Below are 25,820 nucleotides of genomic sequence, written 5' to 3'. Positions count from 1 at the left end.
TCCAAATCTCGCCCTGACGCTCTCACGATATCTTGTTACGTCACGGATGGTCGCCATCTTGGACTCTGGCTGAGTAATAAATTCTCCCGCACGAGAGAGCGGGCTTTCTTGACACGCGCTTTGCTGGCAGAGCGTCTGCTTCTCCGCGTCCTTCTCGCGGCTCTGCGGTCGGTGGTTTCCGCGTGGCCCGGAGCGAGGGTAGGCCCCGAGTAGCTTTTTTGCCCGGCTCCAAGATGGACGGCAGCGGGGACGGGGGAGGCCGTTCTGGGGGAGCACGTGGCGCGCCGCTGGCCTTTCCCGGGGCTGCTGGGATGGTGGAGGAGTCCGGAGGCCTCCTGCCGCCGTCGGTCAGGGAGGCTGGCGGAGGCGGGGCCGCGGCCGCCCCTGAGAGGCGCCCCCGAGGCGGCGGCGGCGGCCCAGTCTCTTCTTTCCTCGCACAGCCAGGCGGCCCCCGCTCGAGTCCCGCGTCGCCATGGCCGCGGTTCCCGAGTTGCTGCAGCAGGAGGAGGACCGCAGCAAGGTGAGGCCCTCCTCGCCCTCATGCTCCAGGACGGGAGGCCCCGCCGACCTCCCGGACCCCCACATTCCTTTCCCTGTCCCCCGGGGACTGCTCGTGCCGCCGTGTCTCCCCGCGAAAAGCCCTTCACGCGGGGGTACTCGCCGGTCCCCGCGCGCCCTCTGCTTCTTCCCCTTTAAGGGCTGTGCCGGCGCTCGCTGCGGACCCGAGGCGACAACCAGAGTCTCGAGATCGGTGTCGGTAGCACGAGCCCGGGTGGCGGGTACCCAGAGCGCGCGTTGAGTCCCCGGAGCTTCTGTCTGGAGACTCGGGAATGTGCTCTCGCGTGGAAGGTTGTGAAAACTCTTAGCAAAGACTGAACAGTGAAGGTGAAATCCACCTGACATGCTGCAAATGGCATAATTTGGTGCCGTTGCCTTCAAACTGACCCCTCTCCCCCGCCCCCCTCACTTTGGGAAAGGTTTCTTTGGCCTAGATACTGGGGAAATTCCGTCAAGTCCAATCTGACGCTTGTTCCTCACAACTTTGTAAACGCCAAATGCGTCACTGCGGGAATTCTGTAATTTTTAGTAGGCGCTCTCCAGTACTTGGTTTTTTACTTTTAAAATCTTGCGCGTTTATGTAAACCGTCCCCGTGCCCCCTAAATCTTGAGGTCTGAAAGGTAACTGTTGCAGTAAATTCAGGGTATTATGGCCAAGTAAAGATTTAATGGCCAGTCTCTGCTTATTACTGGTCATTTACACTTAAGATAGTTTGGCAATTTGTAGAGGTGGGTGCGAGCCGCAACGTTATGTGCAGATGAATCATCACCAGGAAAGTTTTTCTGACCGAAAACGAAAAAAAAAGAATACAAGGCGCTTTCAAATGTAGGTGACCTGGAGGGCAGCTTAGAGTTACACATACTTAAAAGTCAAAGACATCCTTTGATCCACAGCACGTTTGGAGACACTTTCATGTAGTCAGTAGCGAAGTTAACACAGCTAGCTGGATTCTTCCAACAAAGTTCTTGTTGTCGTGTGTGGTTAGTTTCTTCTTCTTCTTTTTTTTTTTTTTTTTAATGTATACATATTTTAATGTTTATTTTTGAGACCGGTGGGGGGGTGCAGAGGATCTGAGGTGGACTCCAGGCTGACAGCAGAGAGCCCCTAGGGGGTCTGGGACTCAAAGGTGAGATCATGACCCTAGCCACCCAGGTGCCCCTCACTGCTCTGTTAGTTATTGAAATGCAGCTTTGTGTGTGACAGTAGAGTCTTGATTGGGGTAGTTCTTTTTTTTGAAATTTGAAATAAGTAAACTTAACTTTCTTTTTTTTTTTTTTTTTTTTAAACTGAGAGGTAAGTGGGAACTTGAGACCATGATTCTTTGTAAAATACAGCGGTAGTTTTGTCTATAGAAGTTTAGGTGTTGAATAGGAATTTTGACAGCAATTTGACTTTATTTCTATCACCTGATACCTCACCTCTTCCTCCAAAATCTGTTTTATTACAGCTTTTTAAAAGGAGTTAACTCCTTCAACTATCTTCCTGTTACCACACTAGATTGTAGCTGGCTTTTAAAATAATTTTCCCACCACGCTGATGCTCCGGCAGAATTGGAAGTGTATAAAGGCCGTTTCCTGCCTGTTGGTTTTAGTGGGTGCAGGCGAGGATTATATGGAATTTTCCTGATTTTTTTTTTAATTACAGAAATTGGGAAATAATAAAGCTTAGTAAAATGCTACTCTAAAACTCACAGCTTTATTTTGCTTTTATCTGTGATGGTTAGCCCCGTGCTGTGGATCAAGTCTAGGTGGTTTTCACTGTTGAGCAAAAGGGAGTTTGGGACAAGTGTAAAAAAAAAAAAACCAAACAAACAGGAAGTCAAATCTTAGGCAAACTATCCTCTTGCCATAATACAGCCTTGTTAGTCAATTGAAATTTTTTACATTTAAAACAAATTTTTTTTTAATGTTTATTTTTGAGAGAGAGAGAGCATGAGCAGGGGAGGGGCAGAGAGGGAGGGAGACACAGAATCTGAAGCAGGCTCCAGGCTGAGTTGTCAGCACAGAGCCCAATGTGGGGCTCGAACTCAACAAGCTGTGAGATCATGACCTGAGCCGAAGTCGCCGCTTAACGGACTGAGCCATCCAGGTGCCCCTGAAATATTTTACATTTTTAAACTGAAAATGTTCTAAGTTTAAATATTCTGATTATTTTGGGATTTACATGAGGATAAGGGTTCATTGGGTTTAGGTCCACTAGTTAAGTAGGGAACATAAATGATTCTTGAGGGTTTTGAATGCTTGTACAGCAAGTGCTCTTTTTGGCTTGTTCAGCAAAACTAAAAGGAGTATTGGTTTGTATTTGGTAGCCTGATATTTCCGTTTAGTTACATCCGTTAGCTGAAGGTTTTGGGATTTGTCTCCTTTCCCCGAAAGTAGTTTAGGAGAAGAGATACATGATTAATTTTGTTTTTTTAACTAGTCCTCAACTGATAGTAAAGATTATATCTTGGTCTTTAAATTCAGGAAAGTAGGTTTTTCCGAAGTTCAGTTCCTGAAAAAGTCAACTAAAGGATTAACACCATTAGGCCTTCTCTTCATGATAAACTAGTAATGAGCTTCCCTGTCCCCCAAAGTTCCCTGGTGTCTGGAGTTTTCTGTGATGGGTAGAGGAAAATAATTGGAGATTATGCGGAACCGTTTTTCTGCAACAATGATAGTTAACCCTGGCCTTTAGTCATTTTGTACTTTCTAGGTTCTCTGAGCCTTCCCTTTGCCAAAAAGTCATTAAAATAGCTGGGCAGCATGTTTGAGTTTCTACTCAGGTTCAGTGTGTATCTTTCTAAGGGTCCTCATTGACTCTTGGATTTTTTTTTTTTTTTTTTAATGATTCTTAAATTGCTACTGGACTGAAGCTTAACACAAAAGCTTTGCAAGAGCTAGGTGATACCCTTCCCCACCTACTGCTGTTACAACTTGGTCTTTCACTAGTTGGTTATATGGACTTTGGGTGGATGGTGTCTCCTCAGAGCCAGTCATTAATATTTGAGGTACTGCTCTGGTTTGCAGCGAGTTTTTCTTTAAACTGGTGTGGAAGTTGTAGGGATGCTACTCTCCTCCAGCTTGGATGGAAGAATGACCTACAATTTGTGTTAGTATAGGAACAGTCTTGAACTTTTAACAATACTATAGCAAGTCCAAACTTAGTAATTTTTGTGGCCTGGAGTTTATACTAAATGACTTCATTTTTCTTTTAATTTTCTAAGCTTGGGAAGCATGACTTATCAGAGCTGCCCACACCTTAGTTCTGGATCAGTAACTTGCACACAGTGTCTTAGGATCCTCATTTGTGAATGCCACTTTAGTAGGTCATAATCTCACTTTTTTTTTTCTTTCTTTTTTTTTTCTTTTTTTGTGCTATGGGAAGAAATGGCCAAGGGAGAATTTTCTAGATTCTGAGGTTAAATTTTCGTTCGGTGAGACTTAGATTATGTCTAATATACAGCTTTAGTTTAAGGTGGGATTTCTCAACCTGAGTACTATGGACATTTTGGTCTTGGTAAGTTTTTGTTGTGGTATGTACATTGTAAATGTGTGTTTAGCAATATCCCTGGCCTCTACTAGGTGACCACTCCCTTCTCTCCAGTAGCGAGAGTAAAATTACACATTGCCAAATGTCCCTTGACTGAGAATCACTTGTTAATTCTTCTCTCTAAAATGGTGTGATATGAGTGGGTTAGGTCGTGTTAGAGGCTAAATACTTAGTAAGCCTATTTCAAATCTTGTCAGATCTAGGACTGATAAATTCTAAGGCAACAATATGCTATATAAAATATAAGCGTTGTTGACCATTTTTGAAATTAACTTTCCCCCCAGTATTGAGGAACCAAAGATGGTTAAAGGTGGTTTTCTTCAGCAGCTTCTGGGCAATTGAAGGTTACAAAGGGGCACATAAGTGTTTACCATGATGGAGTTCAGTGCCACTTTGGACAGTGGAAACCTGAGGCTCTGATGACAGCACTTGCAGGACATTTTGGGCTGGGGTCGATTGAGTTACTTTTTTTTAATTTTTGAGAGAGAGACAGAATGAATGGGGGAGGGGCACGGAGCATTCCAGGCAGGCTTCTCCCGACACAGTGCAGAGCCCAACACTGGGCTCAAACTCAGGACTGTGAGGACTTGAGCCGAAATCAAGAGCTGGAGGATTAACCGACTGAGCCATGCAGGTACTCCGGTTATTGAGTTACTCTTAAGAGTATCTTTCTCCTAAAAGAGGGATGTGGAAATCATCAGCTGTTTCATATCCCAAATGCAAGCCATAAATACACAGAGGGGAGTGTGTAAGTTGTAGTTGAAGGCACAAAGGAATGACTGAACTACCTTTGCTTTAGAAATTGGGTCTTTGGCTTGACTCCCTCCCACTTCTCCTTTAACAAATTTGTTGTGATATTTTAAGGTACTACTGTGTGGTCTGGAGAGGAAGGGTAATTTTCTCAAGATAGTTGCTTATGTTAACCTGTGGTATGCGTTTTCTGCCTGAAGAGTTTACGATTTATGTGTCTTGGTGGGTCAGACCCATAAGTTTTCATTCTGGTCAGTGTGAATCATGAAGAGTACAAATGTAGGTGTTACCACTTGCAAAGCTTTTATTTGGCTTTTCCATGGAGGGCAGTACAAAGCTTGAACATTGGTGCTGATGGGTCCCAGGGAACTGGTGAGTTATAAAAGTGAAGAATTGAAATCTTTGTATCAGAATGATCTGGGAAACATGTCCTACTTCTGACACAAAGCAGAAGAAATCCCACCATGAAGCAGGCGACGTCTTTGTATGCTTTTTGTGTCTCAAATTTAGATGACACAAGCTTAACCTCAGACAGTTCTATCCATGTTGCTGAACCATCTGCATTGGTGGTGAAGGTAAATTTTTTTATTCTTAAACCTATTTCTATTTCATCTTGGGTTGATCATAAAGTAAGATCATAAGGATAAGGTGGTAAATGTTTCTGAATACTCTCATCAACATGAGTAATGTGTAAAATGTCAGGTTTCAGAGGGCTGTGGACATAATAGACTAGGGAACTGCTGGAGGAGTCTTGGTGGGGATGCAGAGGATTTGAGCTTTGAATGAATTTGTTGGAGCTACTTCCTCTGTAGCATTGGTGTTTTGCTTCCCAGCAAAAGATCTGTACAGATCTCAACTCATTTGTTTGTGAACTCCTTTGAAAAAATAATCCAGGTATCTAGCAAGTAGATGGATTTTTTTTAAGTTCTTTTTTTTAATGCTTGTTTATTTTGAGAGAGTGAGAATGAATGGGGGTGGGGCAGAGAGAGAGGGAGACAGAATCCCAAGCAGGCTCTGCAGTTGTCAGCCCAGAGCCTGACCTATGGCTTGAGCTCACAAACCTGTGAGATCATGACCTGAGCAGAAAGCAAGAGTCACTTAACTGACTGAGCCATCCTGGTGCACCAGTAGATGGATTTCTTGAAATGAAGGTATTTAAGCTAATAATACAACTTAATCTCTTTCTGGTTCCTTGTTGGGATTTGACTAGTTCATAGGCTTGCAGCTCTGTGAAGTGATGATTCAGTTTATCCATTCGCTGAGTGCGCTGCACTGACCTTCTTCCAAGCCTCGGTTCCTGTTCTAGGAACTCGGAGCTATGTAGCCTCTAAATGCCCTGCAGTCTGCAGTGTTTTACCGTGGACAGCTTGTGTGTTGGTAGACTACCGGTAAGAATGGTTGGTGTCAGCAGGGGTGGGGCCCTCTGGGTCCCATCTCACCAAGATGAGTGGTGGAAATCTGATCACTTGCTGCAGCCCTTTATCTAGTTTTTAAAGCATGTGACTAACTTCCATAGCTATTATCTATGTTGGTAGCCTGAGATTTTCCAGAAGTCTTTGGTTCCATTGTCTTTGAGGATTAAGATATAATATTGGCAGGCCTGAATTATAGGAAGGGGAGATCCAATTGGTGTGAGGGAGGAAGGAGGCAGGAGATGAAGACAAAGATCTATAAAAGCAGAGCTCCTACGTTGCTTATAGTCCATTGAATTGTTTTTTATGCACCAGTGCTATGATGAAAAGCTGGGCTTGAATGCAGATAATAAACAGGTTTTGGTTACCTTTCAGGATAGAAGAAAACTAACAATTGGAATAGCAATACTTGAACCATAAAGAGGGTTTTGGAGGAGGATATGGCATTAGAATTTCTCTAATAGAGCACTTCCTAATGAATTGGAACCATAATACAGTATGTTTCTTAAATATATTTTTTTAATGTTTTTATTTATTTTTGAGACAGAGACAGAGCATGAGCAGGAGAGGGGCAGAGAGAGAGGGAGACACAGAATCTGAAGCAGGCTCCAGGCTCTGAGCTGTCAGCACAGAGCCCAATGTGGGGCTCCAACTCACAGAGTGTGAGATCATGACCTGACCTGAAGTTGGATGCTTAACCGACTGAGCCACCCAGGTGCCCCGAGTATGTTTCATAAGTATCATGTGAGGCTTGCTTTCAGAACTAATGCAGATCTAGAGTGTGTTGTCAGCTGAGCATTTTTGGATTTATTTCCTCACAAATAAGTATTGGGTTATGTAAGGTATCCTTACTTTTCTAGCTGAAATAGCCTGTTTCTTGGTTCTTGTGATCAGAATGAAAATCTGATTTACAAGGCAGGCTTCTTGCCTCTGTTTTGGCTCCATGCTGTTGACACCATTCATGGATGACTTGTCATATTGGCCTTCTCCCTGACACAGGTCTTAGTTCTGTAGGCAGTGGGAAGGATAAAGCAAAATCCTTAGGAAAAAGGAACAGTTTGAAGGGAAGACACACTGATGTCGCATGTGCTAGCGTATTCAATTCCTTACTATGTACAGAATAAGTAAGATTTATTTTTATTTCCAAGGTTTTATTTAAATTTTTTAATACTGGTTTCAGGAGTAGAATTTAGTGATTTATCACATATAACACCCAGTGCTCATCACAAGTGCCCTCCTTAATACCTATCACCCATGTAGCCCATCCTCTGCTGCAAAGCTAGTTAGATTTAATGGTTATTCAGCTAGTCCCCATTCTAGCAGAACACAGTTACTGTGGAGATAATTTCTTTTTGTTGTGTCTTGTCGTTTTGGCTGCATGGTGCTAGTTTAAACTGGAGTCTGTAGTCCCCATAACATTGATATTTTCTGTAAGTATTTCTATTCTCCCTGTGGATTCTGAATTTCAGAATCTACCCTTCTGTGTTGTCCAGTCACATAGGTACCTTTTGCCATCTGTAAGCCATTAAACCATTTGAAGAAGGAGCTTTGCACTTGATGCTGTTTGTACCAGAGTGAGTCATAAATGAAATTTGGACCAAAAGTGGTTTTTAGCGGCTCAGAGCTCTGCAGAATTGTCCTGTAACCAGTGTCAGGTGCCCCATCTGTGAAGGTGATGATCAGGTGAGGAAATGCACAGGGATTCTCTATCAGTTTTTCTCCTTTTCAGGTTCTCTTACCACAAAATTTACATTCATAAACTTAAATTCCATTGTTTGAGACTAGGCAAGGTTTTTATTTTATTTTTTTTAAGCTTATTTGAGAGAGCACACAAGCAGGGGAAGGCCAGGGAAAAAGGGAGAGAGAATCCTAAGCACAGCGCAGAGCCTGATATAGGGGCTTAATCTCACAAACTGTAATATGACAATCATGATGTGAGCTGAAATCAAGAGTTGGAACCTTAACTGACTGAGCCACTGGATGTCCTGAGAGTAGATACCTTTTAATTTAAAAAAAATTCTTTTTAATGTTTATTTTTGAGAGAGAGAGAGAGACAATGCAAGTGGGGGAGGGGCAGAGAGAGAGAGAGAGAGAGACATCAGGGACACAGAAATCCGAAGCAGGCTCCAGGCTGTTAGCTGTCAGCACAGAGCCTGACATGGAGTTTGATCCCATTGACCTCGAGATCATGACCCAAGCTAAGATTGGACACTTAACTGACTGAGCCACCCAGGTGCCCCAGAGAAGATACCTTCTAAATTAACTTCTCAGGAGATACCTGAGGGAACTGGGAAACAGAAAAATTACGTGCCTGCTCTCAGTTCTGCAGTTTGCCTCCTTGCTGATTTAAACAGCCATTTTAGGCATTTTGATATCTGTGGCCCAAGTCAAAGACTGACATGTTGGCCTGCAGTGCTAAATAGTACTCTGAATTCTTACTTGGGATAGGGGATAGAGGTGGGTGAATGGGTGAAAGTATATGAAGTGATGCCATCCACTCCTTATACCCTCCATGCTGGTGATTTATTTAGCACGTACTGTGGCATCAAGCTGTGGAGAGTTCGTTTTGTTGACTAAGAAGAAAGAATGCTGACCTTTTAATCACACTTGGGCTTCCGGAGTCAGGATACAGTGCTGACTTAAAAGCTTTGAACATTTCACAACTTTTTACTCCTTGATGATTTATCTTCAGTATCTGGAGGGTTATATGCTTCAATACAAGAAAGTTGATTTAACTTGTGAATGAGAACTCTTGAGTTGGTGATGGATGACCTGAATGCTTAGAATTTTGCCGGTATCCCTTTTTAGACAACTCTTTATTTAATGCACAAATACAGACTTACTGTGCTATCTGGGCTGTTTTTGTTTGGTTTTTGATGGTTAAGACTATCATGTCAGGTGGTTGGATTTTTGTTTGAATCCCTTCCTGGGGCAGTGTATCCAGGCAAAAATGATTTCTTGCTGAAGAAGCTTGGGTCCTTGATATCCTGCTATGGTGGAAAGTCTTTTGAAACCTTTAGGTGTTTTTGCTATTTCTCTGTGTCCTCATTGCAAAAAATGAAATTTGTATGCTGACAAGAAAGGAAGGCGGTAACATAATAGTCTGGAGTTTTACCTCTGTGTGGTTGAGAGTATAGGAAGAAAGGTGAAACCAGAGTAACTTTTTAAAAAAATGTGTGTTTTTGAGAGAGAGAGACATAGACACAGAATCTGAAGCAGGCTCCAGGCTCTGAACTGTCAGCACAGAGTCTGAGTGCGACTGGAACTCATAGCCATGAGATCATGGCCTGAGTGGAAGTTGGAAGCCTGATCAACCTAGCCACCCAGGCACCCTGAAACCAAAGTAATTGTTCTGTGGAACAAAAAGCTGTTGGGAAAGTCCATTGTAGCTTTGACTATAGTGCTTAAATGAATTCCATTTACTAGATTACATTCCCCTGGGGTCCTTCAATCCTAATTCACAACGTAGTCTGTGTGCAGTTTGTAGGCTCATAGAGTTTGCTTGGCTTGTAGTGAGCTAAAATGGAATTGTCGGCATGTTAAAAAATTGGCTGGAAACCAGGATTTGTGACTTCTTCAGGAACTGGAATCTTAGGCACCGTAGCAGTTGTTTAAATGCACCTTAGACCTGTTCCAAGGGCTACTCTACCTTTCTAGCAGTATTTCTGGACTCTTTTATACCTGGCCTGCTTTATCTCCTAAACTGCCAGACACAAACATAAGATAGACGGGATGGCCAGTATTCTCTGCAATCAAATTCAGTGTGTATTTTGAGATCTTTTTCAACATATTTGCCCAGTGGTAAGTTAACAGAAGGAAGGAAGCTTTTATCAGAAATGTCAGAGTTGTGATAAAATGAAGTGTCCCTGACCTTGGGGCTTTATCTTTGTTTGCAGAGATCTCATAAATGGACATGTGAAAATTAAGCCAAACAAGCAAATATTTCATAGGAGTCATCAAGAATTCATTTTGAAGAAGTGTTGAGGTTGAGATGTCAGGGACTGTTAAAGTATACTGCGATTTTATTAATATTTGATGTTTGAATCTTATTTCTTAGAGGAGAGCCACTGTTCCAGGGCTACTGGTTTTTGCAATTTAAAATTTTTCTTTGTTGCAGTGCTTAACGGGAAAGGGGGAGTACTGGCAGCTTTTAAGATAGAAAAGAGAAAGAAATAATCCATGCGTTTTTTTGTGTGTGTGAATCCATTTTTTGGTGTCTTTATAGGCCTGGTTGAACCAGATTTTCTAGTTTCAGAAGTCAAACCTTGGTCTTGAACTTTTTATTTTGAGGCAAAGAATCCACCGGGACATGCATACCTTTGTATTCCCTGTTCTCTCACCTCTTGATGCCAGTCTTCACTTGGCATTCTCCAGGTGAAGTAATCTAGAGTGTTGTGACATGTTATTTCAGCACTAGTTTCCTAGTTGGGTGGAAGAGGGATGAGCTGCTTATGCTGGTGCGCTGTCAGGCCATGTTTGTGTCAAGTCTTCAGATTGACCATCAGCTTGTCTGCTTTAAAAATTAGGAAATTCATTATATTTTAAGTTTAGTTAGTAGGAAAGCATTTTAGCCACTTTTTCACAACAGTGAAGTTCTTCCAGTTTTCTCCCCCCAAATTCTTAAACTGGCAAAAATGTGTTTTGGGGTATTGTTTTCCTCTGAATTACCAACTCACAGAATCAGTTACTTTGGCTTCCAGGGCAGTGTTTTCACACTTGTCCCTCGTGTAACCACAGTGGGATTTTATAATTCACCTCTTGTGTCTAGATTTCTCACCTCTTTGAAACAATCCCTGAATATAAATTGGTTCACTCTTGAGCTGGATTTTTCTTTCTACTCAGGAATCTCATACCACTTTACTGTTGTTCTCTTTGTCTTCTCTTTTCTTAGTTTCTAACTTCTTTCAGTTCTGTGTACTATCGGGTTAATGCCTTTTGAATGTTATTTGTAGTTTGGGCATTTATGTGAGAAGTTCAAGCTTTCATTCTGTCTAGTTCAAGACTTCTTACTAGTACAGTTGAAGTGTTTGGTTAAATGTATTTTTCACATAGACCTAAAATCATGTAGTTGCTTTGTTCAGATTACATAAATATTTTGGACCTACCTATCTGCAGGTTTCCCCGCAATTTCAAATAAACTTAAGAGATATCTCAGCTGACTTTGTCATAAATGATTTTTTTTTAATTTTTTTTTAATGTTTATTTATTTTTGAGACAGAGAGAGACAGAGCCTGACCGGGGGAGGGGCAGAGAGAGAGGGAGACACAGAATCTGAAGCAGGCTTCAGGCTCTGAGCTGTCAGCACAGAGCCCGACGTGGGGCTGGAACCCACAGACCGCGAGATCATGACCTGAGCCGAAGTCGGACGCTCAACCGACTGAGCCAGCCAGGCGCCCCAATGATCTTGTATAGAACACCTTTTAATTACTAGCTTACATTTTTAGAAGCATACTTTTTAACACTACAGTGAAATTGAGACTAATAGCCAAAAAATGTATTTCAGCTGAGATCTGTATCTGTGGACCTGAATGTTGATCCCTCGCTTCAGATTGACATACCTGATGCACTCAGTGAGAGAGATAAGGTCAAATTTACAGTGCACACCAAGGTAAGTGACAGAATGACTTCAGTAATCAAAGCAATGTTAGGTTACAGCCTTGTGATTCACAGTGATGAAGAGACATCCTCAACTGAAATGGTTGCTTTTTTTTTTTTTTTTTTTTTGGCAGTGTAGAACTACTGCTGAGTGAGTACATCCCTCATCTTGCTTGTAGTGAACATCAGATAAATGCTCTTGGTTCAGCATTTTCCACTATGGTGGAGCCCTTGGGCTGTGGGTATTGCTGATATTGTATATACTCTGCTCCATGAGGAAGCTGAACCAGACAAAGTGATACAGGTGGAGCTGCCTACTATACAGAGCACATCTTCCACCTTTGTTTTTAATTAGCATGCATGAGAAGTGTTTGCTTTCTCCGTATTTACTAAATTATTGGCCTTTGCCCCTCCTGTTTCTTGTGATTCAGAACAATTTCCAGAGTTTTAGTTTGACAAAGGCAATATGCTAATCTGAAAAACATGGAAAGTAAATGTAATTTTGCAGAATCCATCCTTTCTGGAACATGTTCAGCCTCCTTTCTCCTTCCATACAAGTTAAAATGTATTGAATGCTTGTCTTATGCCAGGCATTGTTGAAAAGGGTTTATTTACCTTTATTTTATTTATATTTATTTAGTTTATTTATGGATTTTTTTCTGTTTACAACAACTTTATGATGGTATCCTATTATCCCTATTTTACAGATGAGGAAACTGAGCCACATGTTTAAAGAAAGTAAATGGCTGAGGCACAATTTGAATTAGGCAGTTTGATGCTAGATACAGGCCACTTCCGGCATACAGACCTGCTGTCTGTATGTAGGGTCCTCTCCCATGTGGTGTTCTTTTAATACCTTGGTGGCTTGATTAGCATGCCTCACTCAGGAGGCAGTGTGACACCTATGTGATTATATCTACCTATGTGATTATATCTGCCTAAGTTGACCTCAGGTGGAGTTTTGTGAAAAGAATTCCTTACAGAATATGTTGAATCTTAGCTATGATTTTAGTGGGAAGGTCACGTGTTGCTGCTTTTGTTCTTTACTGGGTCTCACTGAGATGTTTTATTATGCCGAATTTTCCCATAGCGCAGCCCAGGAAATCCAAACCACTTTATCAAAAAGTGGTAGTTACCAATTAACTTCTTACTCTGCTCTTTACAGACAACGCTGCCCACGTTTCAGAGCCCAGAGTTTTCTGTTACAAGGCAACATGAAGACTTTGTGTGGCTACATGATACTCTTATTGAAACCGCAGACTATGCTGGGCTTATCGTAAGTGCATTTTAGAAAATCAAGCAAGTCAGTTTCTTCTACCTTATTGTTCATTTTGTTTAAAGAGACTTTTACCCACTTTTTATAAGGGGTTGTGAAAACTGATTTCATCTACCAACTAGAGCAGGTGTTATTGGTAAAGGCTAAAAACATGAGAATGGTGTTATAGCTGTGAGGTGAAGCGTAGTCTTATGACCTGTATAAGAGAAGAGGCTAAACGGTTTCATGATTTAAATCTTCCCTATCTTTGGGTTTGGGGTTTCTCTGGTACTTTCAGCCATCAAGAATTGATTTCTAGGAAAACCTCAGTAGTGCTGATGGCGTACATTCAGTAGATTTCTCAAAAGTGTTGTAGTCTGCTCAAGGAGTGAGGGAAGCCTTTGTCTTTGTGTGAACAAAAGTAGTATTGAAGCCTGTGTTTGAGAATATTCTCTTCACTCAAAATTAGAGTTGTTTCCTTTAATATCTAGAGACTAATTTTGATGGTGCTTCATCAACTTCATTTTAGCGCTGATTATAGTATTTACATTTTAAACTTAAATGGAAGCAGGCTGATATTATACCCTATCAGTCATCCATCATAGGTAACCTGAACAAATGCTTGCAGTCTGAGTGCCCAGGTGTGGGGAGGAGATTTCTTTTTTATATGGCCAAAAGGAATCAGGTTAAAAGAAAAACAGAGATTGACCTGTCAGCCCCACTGGGATGGCTGCCTTCTGTGCATAGGCACTGAGTAGAACACCACCAGGACAAGAATACTCTCAAGTTAATCTGCTTCCCCTACAGATTCCGCCTGCTCCTACAAAGCCTGACTTCGATGGCCCTCGAGAAAAGATGCAGAAACTGGGAGAGGGTGAAGGGTCTATGACCAAAGAAGAATTTGCTAAGATGAAGCAAGAGCTGGAAGCGTAAGTGGATTTTCTTGACAGGACGGTGTCTTTTGAGGAAAAAGTGGTGATGTGTACAGAAATCAGGAGAACCTGGCAGCTTTTCCAAAGTATGGCAGTTAATTAGTGGCCCAGTGCTGTCTTGTAGAACTACATTTTGCAGTTTGTACTTTAACTTTGATTCTCTGGGGGCCACTGACACTGGATGGACCCAGTTGTTTCCCCTCATGTAGACCATACTCAGAATGCTGGTCTGGCATAGTGAAGTAAACCTTTGTCTTTATAGATAAAGACTCTCAGGCTGCTGATAATGTACAAAGCCTTACTCCCTGTAGTTTGGTTACTGGAGTTATAACTGAAACTAGATTGCAGTGATGGCTCTTTCAAGGCAGCACTCTGAATAATAATCATATTGATGGTTTGAAAGAAGTCCAGGTTCACAGGAAGCATATTTTAACTTGGTTATAATTTATTTCAAACAAAAATGGATTCTTTATTCTCTATCACGGTTGGGGGTTTGCATTAAAGTTTCTTATGAAATTATTGTACTTCTCTCTTGACTCCCTCCCCCTTCCATAATCAGTGTGGTGCCCGTTTCAACAGCTCTCTTCTGTGCCTTGCCCTACGCATGTCCCTACTCTCTAGGGCCAGTGCTCATACGCCTCCAGGTACTAAGTCATTCCCCGCACATGGCTTGAGTGTCTATCATGGGCTGTTCTGAGCATAAAGCACTGAATGCAGCCAACTGAAGTCCTACCATTGAGAAGTTTAGAGTGATCTTTAATACCTAGATTGAGATGAAGTCACTTTATAATGTCTAATAATTCTAAGGCTTAGTAGATAGACTTCAGTGCTATGTACATGGCTACAGGATTAAAGGGTTTTCATTATTTTACAGAAACCATGTTCTGTGGCTGCTAAATACTAGCACTGATTGCATGTAGGTTTGGACTTTTTGTAGACTTGCTCAACTCTGGTTATACTTTACTTTTGCCCTTCTTTGGGTTCGTTCCACAGATTCCCAGTTGGCAAATGCCGTATTACCTAATTAGATATAAAGGTATACCAAAATGTTTTGGTCCAGTTCAGGTGTTTCACTTAGTGGTATGAAGCAGAACAGTGATAACCAGGACCAGTATTGGTCGTTGAGTCGATTGGTGCCAGTTGAATTCCTTGTGTGCTTCTCTTCCAGTGAGTATCTTGCAGTCTTTAAGAAGACTGTGTCCTCTCATGAAGTCTTTCTGCAGCGGCTCTCCTCTCACCCTGTTCTCAGTAAAGATCGCAACTTCCATGTGTTCCTGGAATATGATCAGGATGTAAGGCATTTTTGTTCCATTTCCATGATCCAGTGAAAACACACATGACCATATTTTTAAAAATACGCTTGAAGGGCCCCTGTCTGGCTCAGCTGGTATATAACAGGCGACTCTTGATCTCGGTGTCATGAGTTTGAGCCCCCTGTTGGGTGTAGAGATTGCTTTAAAAAAAATAAAAATAAGACATGCTTGACATATTTTCTGAAAAATTGACTTTTTAAAGTACTGAATTTTTTAATGGCATAATGGAATCCTTTTTTAGATGCTGTTTCCCTCTGCCCCATAGATCCATTGTGTAAGACATTTTTAAAGATGCTGCTTAAAGATTTTTACTTTTTATCCCCCAGTTAATTTTGGGATTATTAAGAGGAATTTTGATTCACATTTTTTTTCTCCTTGGCTACCTGTTTGTTGGAAGGAGTCATATGCTTTGCCCTTTTTTTCCAGTGTTATGTTTTTTATTACTTAATATGAGTGAGGCAAGCCCTGACTTAAAAATTTCCTCAGCATTTTTTTTTTTTAAGTTTGAGAGAGGACAAGCCGTGGTGGGGGTGGAGGGCAAAGAGAGAGAAGGAGAGAGAATCCCAAGCAGGCACTGGTGCTGTCAATGTAGACCTGACACAGGGCTCAGTCTTGTGAACTGTGAGATCATGACCTGAGCTGATACCAAGAATCAGATGCCTGACTGAGCCACCTAGGCATCACACTTCAGCATCTTCTAACCAGTGAGTTTCAATAATTTAAGGATTTAAAGGCCACAAAGACATGCCTGGCTAGCTCAGTCATAGAGCATACAACTCTTGATCTTTGGGTCATGAGTTCAAGCCCCAGGTTGGGTGCAGCGCCTACTTTAAAAAAAATAAAAATAAAGGCCAAGACTTAGTGCTAAGTAGCTTCCCAAAATAACTTTAGGTCATGCTTTTAGAATTATTGCTTGTATTTAGGTTTGGCTGTTTATTCGATATTTTAGATCTAGTGGTAAGATGGAAGTATCTTCTGTGTGTGCCTGTGTTAGTAAACAGTATCACTTAGAATGTATTTAGGGTTTTTTAAAGATTTAGAAAAATGTGTGTGCCATAAACTGTTCTTTTGGATTCCTCCCCCCCAGCTAAGTGTCAGGCGGAAAAATACCAAAGAGATGTTTGGTGGCTTTTTCAAAAGTGTGGTGAAAAGTGCTGATGAAGTCCTTTTTTCTGGAGTTAAAGTAAGTGGCTTTTAGCTGTTGTAGAAAATTCTGACTTCGTGTGAATAGGTGACCTTTTATTTCTTCAGAAGAGCTATTTGGGAAACAAATGGTATTAACTTCACAGAAATGTAAATAGTTTTTTCAGATTTTGGTTATTTTTTATCTACTCATTGAATTTTCACTTATTCTCTTAAAATACCCTATTCTCTCGAGGAGATAAGAACCTTCACACACTTAATTCTTCCATTTTCTCCTTTTCTGTAAACAAAGCAGTTGTTCAATTATTTTTAGAAAGAAAATAAGCTACAGGATTAGTATTTCATGCTATTCTCCAGAACGACAGTGTCCACTTTGGTAGTCTCAGCCACATGCAGCACTTGAGCACTTAGCATGTAGTTACTTAGTATAATTAAAGAACCAGATTTTTAATTTTACCTATGTGTTGGGTTTTAAGAATTTCATAAGAAAAGAATATAAAGTATTAAAAGTAGTTTCACCTCTTTGTTTTTGTTTTTGTTTTTGTTTTTTTTTTTAATGTGGCTACTAGAGATTTTTTAAATAGCACATGTGGTTCACATACTTCTGTTGGACAGAGCTGTTCTAAAAGACCAAATTGACATACAAGTCTCCCATTTGCCCTGGTGATAATTAATCTCTGACTCCTCAGCCCCCTTCCACTGATGGTTACCATCCACTGAGTTACCATCTTGTGTCTGACTTTTACCACTTTTGTTGAGGGCTTGAGCAGGGAGCCCAGAGTACAGGTGCTGGGTGGAGGGCATTGTCAAAAATTTGTAACTCTAGGACTTCGTCCTTGCCGTGTTTTAAGGTGTGTCGGGCTGTCCTATACCCACACATTGCTGGATGTTTGGCATCCCTGGCTGGTATGCACCAGATTTACCCCCCATACACACAGATGTGGCTAGGTTACAATCTAGGCAAGAACCACTTCTCTACCAGGATTGCTGGATCTTAGTGCCAGAGTTTTCCTGGGCATTGTTGAATGACTCTTCAAAGTGGTTTTCTCTGTTGACATTTCTTGCCAGCACTTGGGTTTTGCCAATCTTGGGTATGAAATGCTGTTTTGTCAGTTTGGATTTCCCTGATCCATAGAGGTTAAAGTTCTTATGGATGAACTTAGGTCCTTAATGTTTCTTTTGATACAAAATACATTCATATTCTTAAGAGTTTTGCTTCTTAAATATCTTCTTTTCCTCTTTTAGGAGGTAGATGACTTCTTTGAGCAAGAAAAGAATTTCCTCATTAACTATTATAATAGGATCAAGGATTCATGTGCAAAAGCTGACAAAATGACCCGATCTCATAAAAGTAAATATCATTTACCCACTAGCCACCTTAGCTTTGCTCAGTGTGCCAGCTTTGTTCATATAAAAAGAGCTGTCCTTATTTCTGCAGATGTTGCAGATGACTATATCCACACTGCAGCCTGCCTGCATAGCCTGGCTTTAGAAGAGCCCACGGTCATCAAAAAGTAAGTTTTTCTTGGAAAAGCATTTTCCCTTTCCGTTAGTCAAAAACTCCTGGGTGGTATAATGAATAATGACTATAATAATTTCACTTCTGCTTTTGAGTGCCAGCTCATCAAGAGTAGATGATTGTCTCCAGCACTCAAATCTTATCTACCCTATGAATGTAGACAGATTTAAGGTGTTTGTTGGGGACTCGGGGCACTTCTTACCAAACATGGTAGCTGTTGTCAAAGCCTTTATTTTTGTCAGACTGTCTCCATTTTTTAATTGATTTGCTTTAATTTTGGAGTTGTCTCTGAATGAAGTTTGCTTTGTATGTTCTGTGGCAAATGGTGCTTTGTCTGGTAATGTCCTGGACTTAACATTTGTTTTGGTTAAGGTGGTCCTAAGGGTAATGCAATGACCCCAGTCAGATTTTTGAGCTTTTTTATATGAACTTTTCACAGTTTCTCCATCCTGAGCATTTCTGATGTGAGATTGTATTCTACTTAACACCTAGGGCTTGGTATAACAGGTATAACATTTCTGATTTGAAGGTGGAAGTCAGGCTAATAGCAGAACCCAGGTGAAATAGTAGCTTTTTGTTTTGTTTTAAATAGTATATTTATGGCTTTGGGATACCCATGGTAGTGGCTCTTTAGAACCTGCCCTTGGTTAACACAGCTTTGGCATTGGTTAAAGACTATCTTGGGACATGGTTTCTGCATGGCAAGGTGGCTGAAGGGGTGGCAAGAGAGGCTGATACCCATGAGTGTGGCACTGTCCGTGTGTGCTCAGTTCTGTAACCGTCCTCACTACTAGATTGCGCCAATTGGTGATGAAAGTGCTACTTTGATAAACTGATTGTAAAGCACTAAAGGCTAGGACTCCTGCATTTACTCATTCATGTCTTAAGAGTATTGATAAGGTCCTGTTTCATACATGATTTTAAGACCTTCTGCCAAAATCATGTGTATATTTTCAGGTACCTTTTGAAGGTTGCTGAGCTATTTGAAAAACTTAGGGTAAGGATTTCTATATTTGTCTTCATAATATTTTATAATCTGTAGATGTCTGCTTAGGTGATGGTGACTTTTACTTTTTTTTAATAGAAAGTAGAGAGTCGAGTCTCCTCAGATGAAGATTTAAAGCTGACGGAACTTCTCCGATACTACATGCTCAACATAGAGGCTGCTAAGGTAAGACAGGAGTTCCTGCATTGGAGTAATTCGGGACCACCTTGCCAAACTGAGAGACATTTGAATTACCATTAATTGAGTTCATTCAGGAATAGCAAGGGATTTGCAGTTTGGGGAAACACATGCTATAGCAAGGTACAGGCAAGTCTGTTCAGTGTTTGGGCTGGGCTTGTATTTAGGAGAGTGAAAAAGGGATGTCCAGCCAGAGTCCAAGCAGTAATCCTTTGGCTTGTATTACTTAAGAGCAGTAGGGGTGATGCTGAGTTGATCAGATAGTAATTTGGGGGATCGTAGGATATTGGATATGGGTGTAACTGAACACACACCAAAAGGGCTATTTCTGAAGGAGAAAAGGTTTTGGGGTTTGTGAGTGTTTATTGAATTGCAGTTACTGAGTCATAAACCATTACTTACCAAAGGCAAGACTAAGTGGTAAGCAGAATGACCATTGGGAACGAAACATGGATTCACTGGGCATAACACTAAACAAAAATATTTAAATTACTCCTGCTGAATCAGGCAATGTAAAATTAGGGAAAATAATCATTAGGAAGTAGGAATTCATTATTTCCCTTATAGTCATTTTATTTTATTTTATTCATTTGTCTTTTGGCATGTTTCCTGAGTCTTCTATTTGGATTTTTTTTTTTTTTTTTTTTTTTTTTTACATTAGATTGTATCTCATTTTCTATTTTAATGGACTTAAGAGCTGATGATAAACACAGATTTTTTGAGTGAACACAAGAACACATAATTGTATGTTGAATCTCACATATCTATCAGATTTTAAATATGGAGGTAACTTGTACTTTGCCATAGGTTGCAAATAGTCTTTATTTCAAATGAGAGCCTGGGGTTAGACTCCTCAAGGCAGGACTTGTGGGGCAGGGTTAGAGGAAGGTTCTTCCTGCCTCACTGCCTAGTTGTGTTCTAGCAGTATCACTGGATGCACCCAGTAGTGCCTGCCTGTGTTTCAGTAGAAGGTGGTTAATTTTCTGAACTTGCTTTCCGTGACTGAATCAACTAAAAAAAAAATCCTTTAGTTTTCACTGTTGGGTTTTTTTTCTTGATCCATATAAAGAATTCCAAAACCTCTCGACAATGCCATAAGAATTGCTGTTCCCAGCCTAATCTTGAGATTAAAGAAAACATAAAAACATGGGAGGGGAAGGTAGAAGTGGATTAGATTGTTGCCATCTGACATTTCAGGCAGTGCACTGACATCCATGGTACTTGGGCTGGTTTTTAGAGTGGTTCAGGTACTTAGTCTTCCTGTTGTGTTCTCTGGCGATTTTTCAGGATAAGTTTAACTACCATGTCCTTTCTGTTAATTTTCTTCTCAGGATCTCTTATACAGACGCACCAAAGCCCTCACCGACTATGAGAACTCAAACAAAGCATTGGATAAGGCCAGGTTGAAAAGCAAAGATGTCAAGTTGGCTGAGGCACACCAGCAAGAATGCTGCCAGAAATTTGAACAGCTCTCTGAATCTGCAAAAGAAGGTTGAGCAGGGCTATTCTTTACTTTTTGCTTTTTATTTGGAAATAATTCAAGCTCACAGAAAAGTTGCACAGAAAGTAAAAAGAACACCCATATATTCTTTACTTGGAGTCACCTAGCTGTCTAGTTTGCCCCTTCTGCTTCGTCTCTTGCACGTGCACCCATGCTGCCACGTTTGTGTTTATAAATACACGTGGGGTGGTCTTTTTTAGCCATTTGAGATTAAGTTGTATGTATTATGGTCCTTTTATCCCTAAGCTTTGTTGAGTATTTGTCTTACATCCATATAGTACACTTACCCACTTTGGTAAACTTGAATACAACACACTCCAACCTGCTCTCTCTATTCTCGTCTTATTGTTGGCCCTAATAATGGCTTCCTGTCTGGGGTTGCCATTAGGTTACCATTGCTCTTGTGTCTCCTCTAATTTGGAAGGAACCCTTCTCAGGCCCCCACCCCTTCACCTTTTTTAAAATGACATTTGCCTTTTTGGAGACCATAGTCTCTACAAACAGTGTTCTTCGTTTTCAGATGGTCTATTTCTGCAACGAATAGGTTCTAGTTATGCATTTCCAACAGAATATTCTGTGAGTAATGTGTCTTTCGGGTGTCACATCTGAAGGCATGTTCTGTTCGTTTTCTCCTCATTTGTGGTGTTAATTTCTTTGCTGTATAGTTAATACCCACGTCACTAATCAACTGTGTGAGGAGACCATTTAAAAACCCTGTAGATAGTTTCTCCCTAAATTTAGACTGTGTTGAGTCTTGCCTGAGCCAGCTCCTACTGTGCTGGTTGCAGAAAGATGATTCCCTGCTCCCCAGTTCTAGTGTTCTCTTCCCAAGCCTTTGGCATCATCATCATCCATTAAGCACAAGCCTTCCCTTCTTTTGCACATTTCCTTTCTTGTCATTGTTAGTCATGGGTTTCTATTTTTGAAAATAGTTTTTAAATTCATTCTTGTAGTCCATTATTTTGGCGCTCAATTTGTCCAGACTTAGGGGGAAGCACCTTTAAGTTGGCATGTCCTATATCTTCTCTAGCCCTAGAAATCACCATTTCTTCCAGAAGTGTAGGTTCTGTTTAGTTACAGAATTGTGACAAGATTAGGGTGTTGAGTGTGCTCATTTCTCCTGGGGTGTCTCTCTAGGCCCTTCAGGAGACAGAGCCAGGAAATGGAGGGGTGTGTAACTGTCTCCAGGAGTCATGGTGGCGATACAGTTCCAGTCCACAGCCGCAGGGTTCTTTTTTGCCTTATCTCATTCCAGAGTAGGGGGGATTATGGCTTAACTTTATTGGGAGATAGTGTTCCATTTCCACAGAACAGGAGTGTAAATTGTAGTCTTTTCCTTATTAGGCGCGGGGCGGAGGGATGGGGTGGTCTAACCTGCAGTTCTCAGGAGCCATGGAACATGCTAGAGCAAAAGTCAAGAATGTGTCTTCCTGTCTACCTGTAATTATAGTGGTAACTGTACTTGATTCACTCCCACACCTTGGCTTTCTGTGACAAATCCCTAGCTCATTTTAAGACTGTTTTCTCAGAATTCCCCCTCTCCCCACACCTTTGGTTCCAAAATCCAGGCATATCTGAAAACATCCTGATACTAGCAATAAGCAATAGAGTTCTTGTCCTTTGTTTTGTCTTGGCTTATGTTTTCAGTACTATAACTTAGCTGTAAGGGACAGAGCTTCTCTGTACAGAAATCTTGCAAAAGCCATGCCGATATGCTCATGTGGCCGTCTTTTGGATTCTTTTGAGGGAACCTTCTTGCTGCCATAGTAAAATAAATTCTTGTCCTTTGTTTAATTAGCTAATTTTAGGTTTTTTGAGAACAAACTTCAAAACTATGGAGTTGAAATCTTAGATTATTATGTAGGTCAAAGTTTGGTAGCTCTGACAACTTTAGAGAGGATTAAGGAAAAACTACAAAACTTTAAAGTGGTGCCAATTTAGGCCTGTCCTGATTGCCTAAGCTTTGTCCATGTGTTGTTGGATTTTTATCCTCTTTATTCAAAGTGTAAGCCTGGGTGTACTATATTTGAAAGTACAGTGTTCTATAGGATACTGCGATGAATGGATCTTAACCTGTTTACCTCTGATCCGAGTTCTTTCTAAACTTCATAGCTGAACGATGAGTTAGTTGAATGAGCACGGTACAAGTGATAGTGTGGGCAGGCATCATGGGTGGTCTGACAGGTTAGTGTTGAGTCCTGGTCCTGGGTGCAGGCCTAGAGGCGGGAGGTGAGTTTATCTGGACATCCGGAAAGACCTGTTTACTATATCCAAGGTAGTGTTACTAACTTATTGTAAGTGTTCTTGCAAGTTTTTACTTTTTCATGTGGCTGCTTTCGTATTTCTTTTGGTTAGTGCTGCACAGACCTGATACAGTATGTTTGCTCTTGAGGACTAGAGCACCAGCTTGATCTGGGAGATTTGAGCAAAGGAGTGGTGGTTCTCACTCGTGGAAAGAATCTGAGGGAGGAAGTACTTATTTTTGGCTTACCCTGATTTCTAATGGGGCAATAGTCCTGAACAGCATTTGGCAATAGAAAGAATAGATGTAAAGGTGGCCTGTTGTACAGATCACATCCACAGAGAAGCTGTCTGAACATGAGTGGTCATTTGAAAGTTTAAAAATAATCGTTTAAAATAGTCATTGGCGCAGGTATGTATGACTCACGACCTCTCCCGGCCCTCTTTCCACAAGCCCTGGGAGTTAGAGGTTTGGGGCAAGACTGACCATTTCAGAGATTCTCCTAAGTAGTCCGTGGCATTATCTGGATTTTGATGTTCAGTGATTGAGTGCGGTGTTCATTTTAAAGGCAGTGGCAGGCACGTTACTATGTTGTCCGTAAAATGTCAGGTGTGTGTCCCAATCACTGAGGTAATAAAAATGTGAGAAAATGTGTGTATCAAAGCTTTGAAGATTGTAAGAATGATATTTGGAAGTTAAAGATGAAAATTGTTCAGCTTTTGTTGGTAAACTCTTTTGCAGAACTAATCAACTTCAAACGAAAGAGAGTGGCAGCATTTAGAAAGAATCTAATTGAAATGTCTGAACTGGAAATAAAGCATGCCAGGGTAAGTGTTTTCCTTCACATTAAGCCAGAAGCTTTTTAGGGTTCAAGTTCTTTCCCAGTTCACTGTCCCAGTGTCATCAGGCAGATGGGGTTTGCTTTGTGTGTGTGTTTTTAATACTTATTTTTAAGCGAGTGTGCATGAGCAGGGGAGGGTCAGAGGGGAGCGGGGCAAGGGCAGGCTCCACCCTGACAGCAGTGAGCCCATGTGGGGCTTGAACTCATAAACTGCAAGATCATGACCTGAGCTGAAGTTGGAAGTTCAACTGACTTGAGCCACCCAGGCGCCCCTGCGTGTGGTTTTAATCTGTAATGTAGGTGGGAGTTGTTGGAATATTTTTTTCTGCTTGCAAGCCAAAATTCTATAACTTATTGATGAAATACTGCTTTTGAGAAGAAGATATACTTGTCTTCTGATACTAATTTCTTTTTTGTTTAGGAAGGAAAAACTTCCTTGAATATTTAATGTCTAGCTTAATTTAATACAGAAAAATGGAGAACAGTGATCCTCAATGTTAGATACACGTTAGAGTCTACTTAAGGAGCTTTTAAAGACATTTTGGTGCACAGACCAATTCACTCAGTTTCTGGGCATGGCTTTTTCGGTGGTTCGTGGATACAGTTGAGTTTGAGCACCAGAAATGCTGTAAGGCCCAAGACAACAGGGTCAGCAGAGAGCCACTGGTGAAGGGGGAGCAGTCACTGGCCAGTTGTCATTGGTTAAGCAGGAAGACCTTGAACATATGTGTGTATTTTGAATTTCTTAGACTGTAACATTTACTTCTTAAGTCCAAGTCCTGTTGTGTATGAACTTTTAAATTGGGGTTTTAGAGTGTCATGTATACATAGATCATAACTGTAACATTCTGGACCTTTTTAAAGTTTATTTATTTGAGAGAGAGAATGTAAGGGAGGGGTGGAGGGGAGGTGGAGGGAGGGAATCCCAAGCAGGCTCCATGCTGTCAGTGCAGAGTCTGATGCAGGGCTCAATCTCCCAAACTGTGAGATTGTGACGTGAGCCGAGATCAGGAGCCGGATGTTCAACCAACTGAGCCACCCAGGTGCCCCTCATTTCTTTTAAAATGAGAACTTTTCTAAAGCAATTTGTGCTAGGTCCTATATGAATATTTATCATTTATAATCTCACTCATGAAAATTTGTAGCAACTTTTTATCTGGTCTTTCCAAGGCCTTCAACTTCAAAGAACAACTCTTAGATAGCATTTAGGTTAAGTCACAGTAAGCAGAATTGGTGTGAGTGCATTGAGAGCAGACCTCGGGTGGGGGAGGTGCTGGATGGCCACCACTACCTTCAGTGGTGAGCCTCTCCAGGCTGCAGTCCCAGACCCTCAGAGGGGAGGAACTTGACAACATGAAATTGGTGTGCAGGTTGTGATTTAATAAAGAATAGGACCAACCCGGTTTGGCAGGCTTCAAATCTCTTGTGAAAAGCTTTAAGTTGGTGGGTTTGAGTTTACTTCTTACAGATATGTAGGAGGTCTGGAATGTAAAACGATTCATTGGTCTACCTTGACTTCTTTCTTCCAGAACAATGTCTCCCTCCTGCAGAGCTGCATTGACTTGTTTAAGAACAACTGATCTGCCTTTTCTCTGAATGAAGGACACAAATGTGAAAGAAAGCCAGCGTCACTTGCACTTAAATCATTACCACAGAAGATTTATTACCTTTGACTTTAGTTTAAAATTATGTGAATAAATATTTTGATTTCTAAAAATCTTAACACTTAACCATGTTGGTTTAAAAATACTTCTATTGCATGCTACTTGGACATAACTAATCCTTTCCTTACGCATTTAATACCTCAAAGTGGGCAGAATCTAAATGCTGGGTTCTCCTGTAAATTTGTCTTTAGTTCTTAAAGAGTGCAGGAAACATGTGCCTTCTGGAAACAAGTATAAGCAGTTGCCTGGCACATGTTGTCTCACTGTTTCATGTGCCCATGTTCCTACAATTTAGAGTAGGTGCCAATTACAGCAAATAAGTCAGCTGCTTGTTACAGGTAACAGACATTCCATTCCTTAATTAAGGTGATTTGTTTTCT

The 25,820-nt window shown here is 41.1% G+C and overlaps 1 protein-coding gene and 1 non-coding gene across 4 annotated transcripts; both read left to right on the top strand.

The window, feature by feature from the left end:
• The first annotated feature begins 89 nt into the window (after nt 1-89).
• Nucleotides 90-25,506, top strand: SNX5 (sorting nexin 5). 3 transcript variants are annotated; one of them, XM_019462452.2, is made up of 14 exons: nt 90-198; nt 441-520; nt 11,756-11,860; nt 13,013-13,123; nt 13,910-14,031; nt 15,203-15,326; nt 16,435-16,530; nt 17,736-17,841; nt 17,929-18,004; nt 18,967-19,006; nt 19,094-19,180; nt 20,524-20,683; nt 23,677-23,762; nt 25,306-25,506. In XM_019462452.2, exons 2-14 carry the CDS (start codon nt 473-475, stop codon nt 25,354-25,356), a joined length of 1,212 nt encoding a protein of 403 aa, XP_019317997.1. In that variant the 5' UTR covers nt 90-198; nt 441-472; the 3' UTR covers nt 25,357-25,506. The 3 variants fall into 3 exon arrangements, with proteins under 3 accessions (XP_019317997.1, XP_019317996.1, XP_019317999.1); XM_019462454.2 differs by having other exon boundaries at nt 116-198; nt 445-520; XM_019462451.2 differs by lacking the exon at nt 441-520.
• On the top strand, nt 6,070-6,306 carry LOC128773578 (small nucleolar RNA SNORD17). Its single transcript, XR_008417941.1, has one exon. It is a non-coding gene; the product is annotated as a small nucleolar RNA SNORD17 (small nucleolar RNA).
• Nucleotides 25,507-25,820: the final 314 nt, after the last annotated feature.

Source organism: Panthera pardus, unplaced genomic scaffold (assembly GCF_024362965.1).
Source record: "Panthera pardus isolate Hobbes unplaced genomic scaffold, ASM2436296v1 HiC_scaffold_25, whole genome shotgun sequence".
NCBI classification, from domain to species: Eukaryota; Metazoa; Chordata; class Mammalia; order Carnivora; family Felidae; genus Panthera; species Panthera pardus.
This window is presented reverse-complemented; position numbering and strand designations above follow the sequence as displayed.

Coding starts and splice junctions, on each gene's coding strand:
- SNX5 (XM_019462452.2), top strand. CDS start 473: ATGGCCGCGGTTCCCGAGTTGCTGCAGCAGGAGGAGGACCGCAGCAAG. Junction 521..11,755: donor AGGAGGAGGACCGCAGCAAG/GTGAGGCCCTCC, acceptor AATGTATTTCAG/CTGAGATCTGTATCTGTGGA. Junction 11,861..13,012: donor AATTTACAGTGCACACCAAG/GTAAGTGACAGA, acceptor TGCTCTTTACAG/ACAACGCTGCCCACGTTTCA.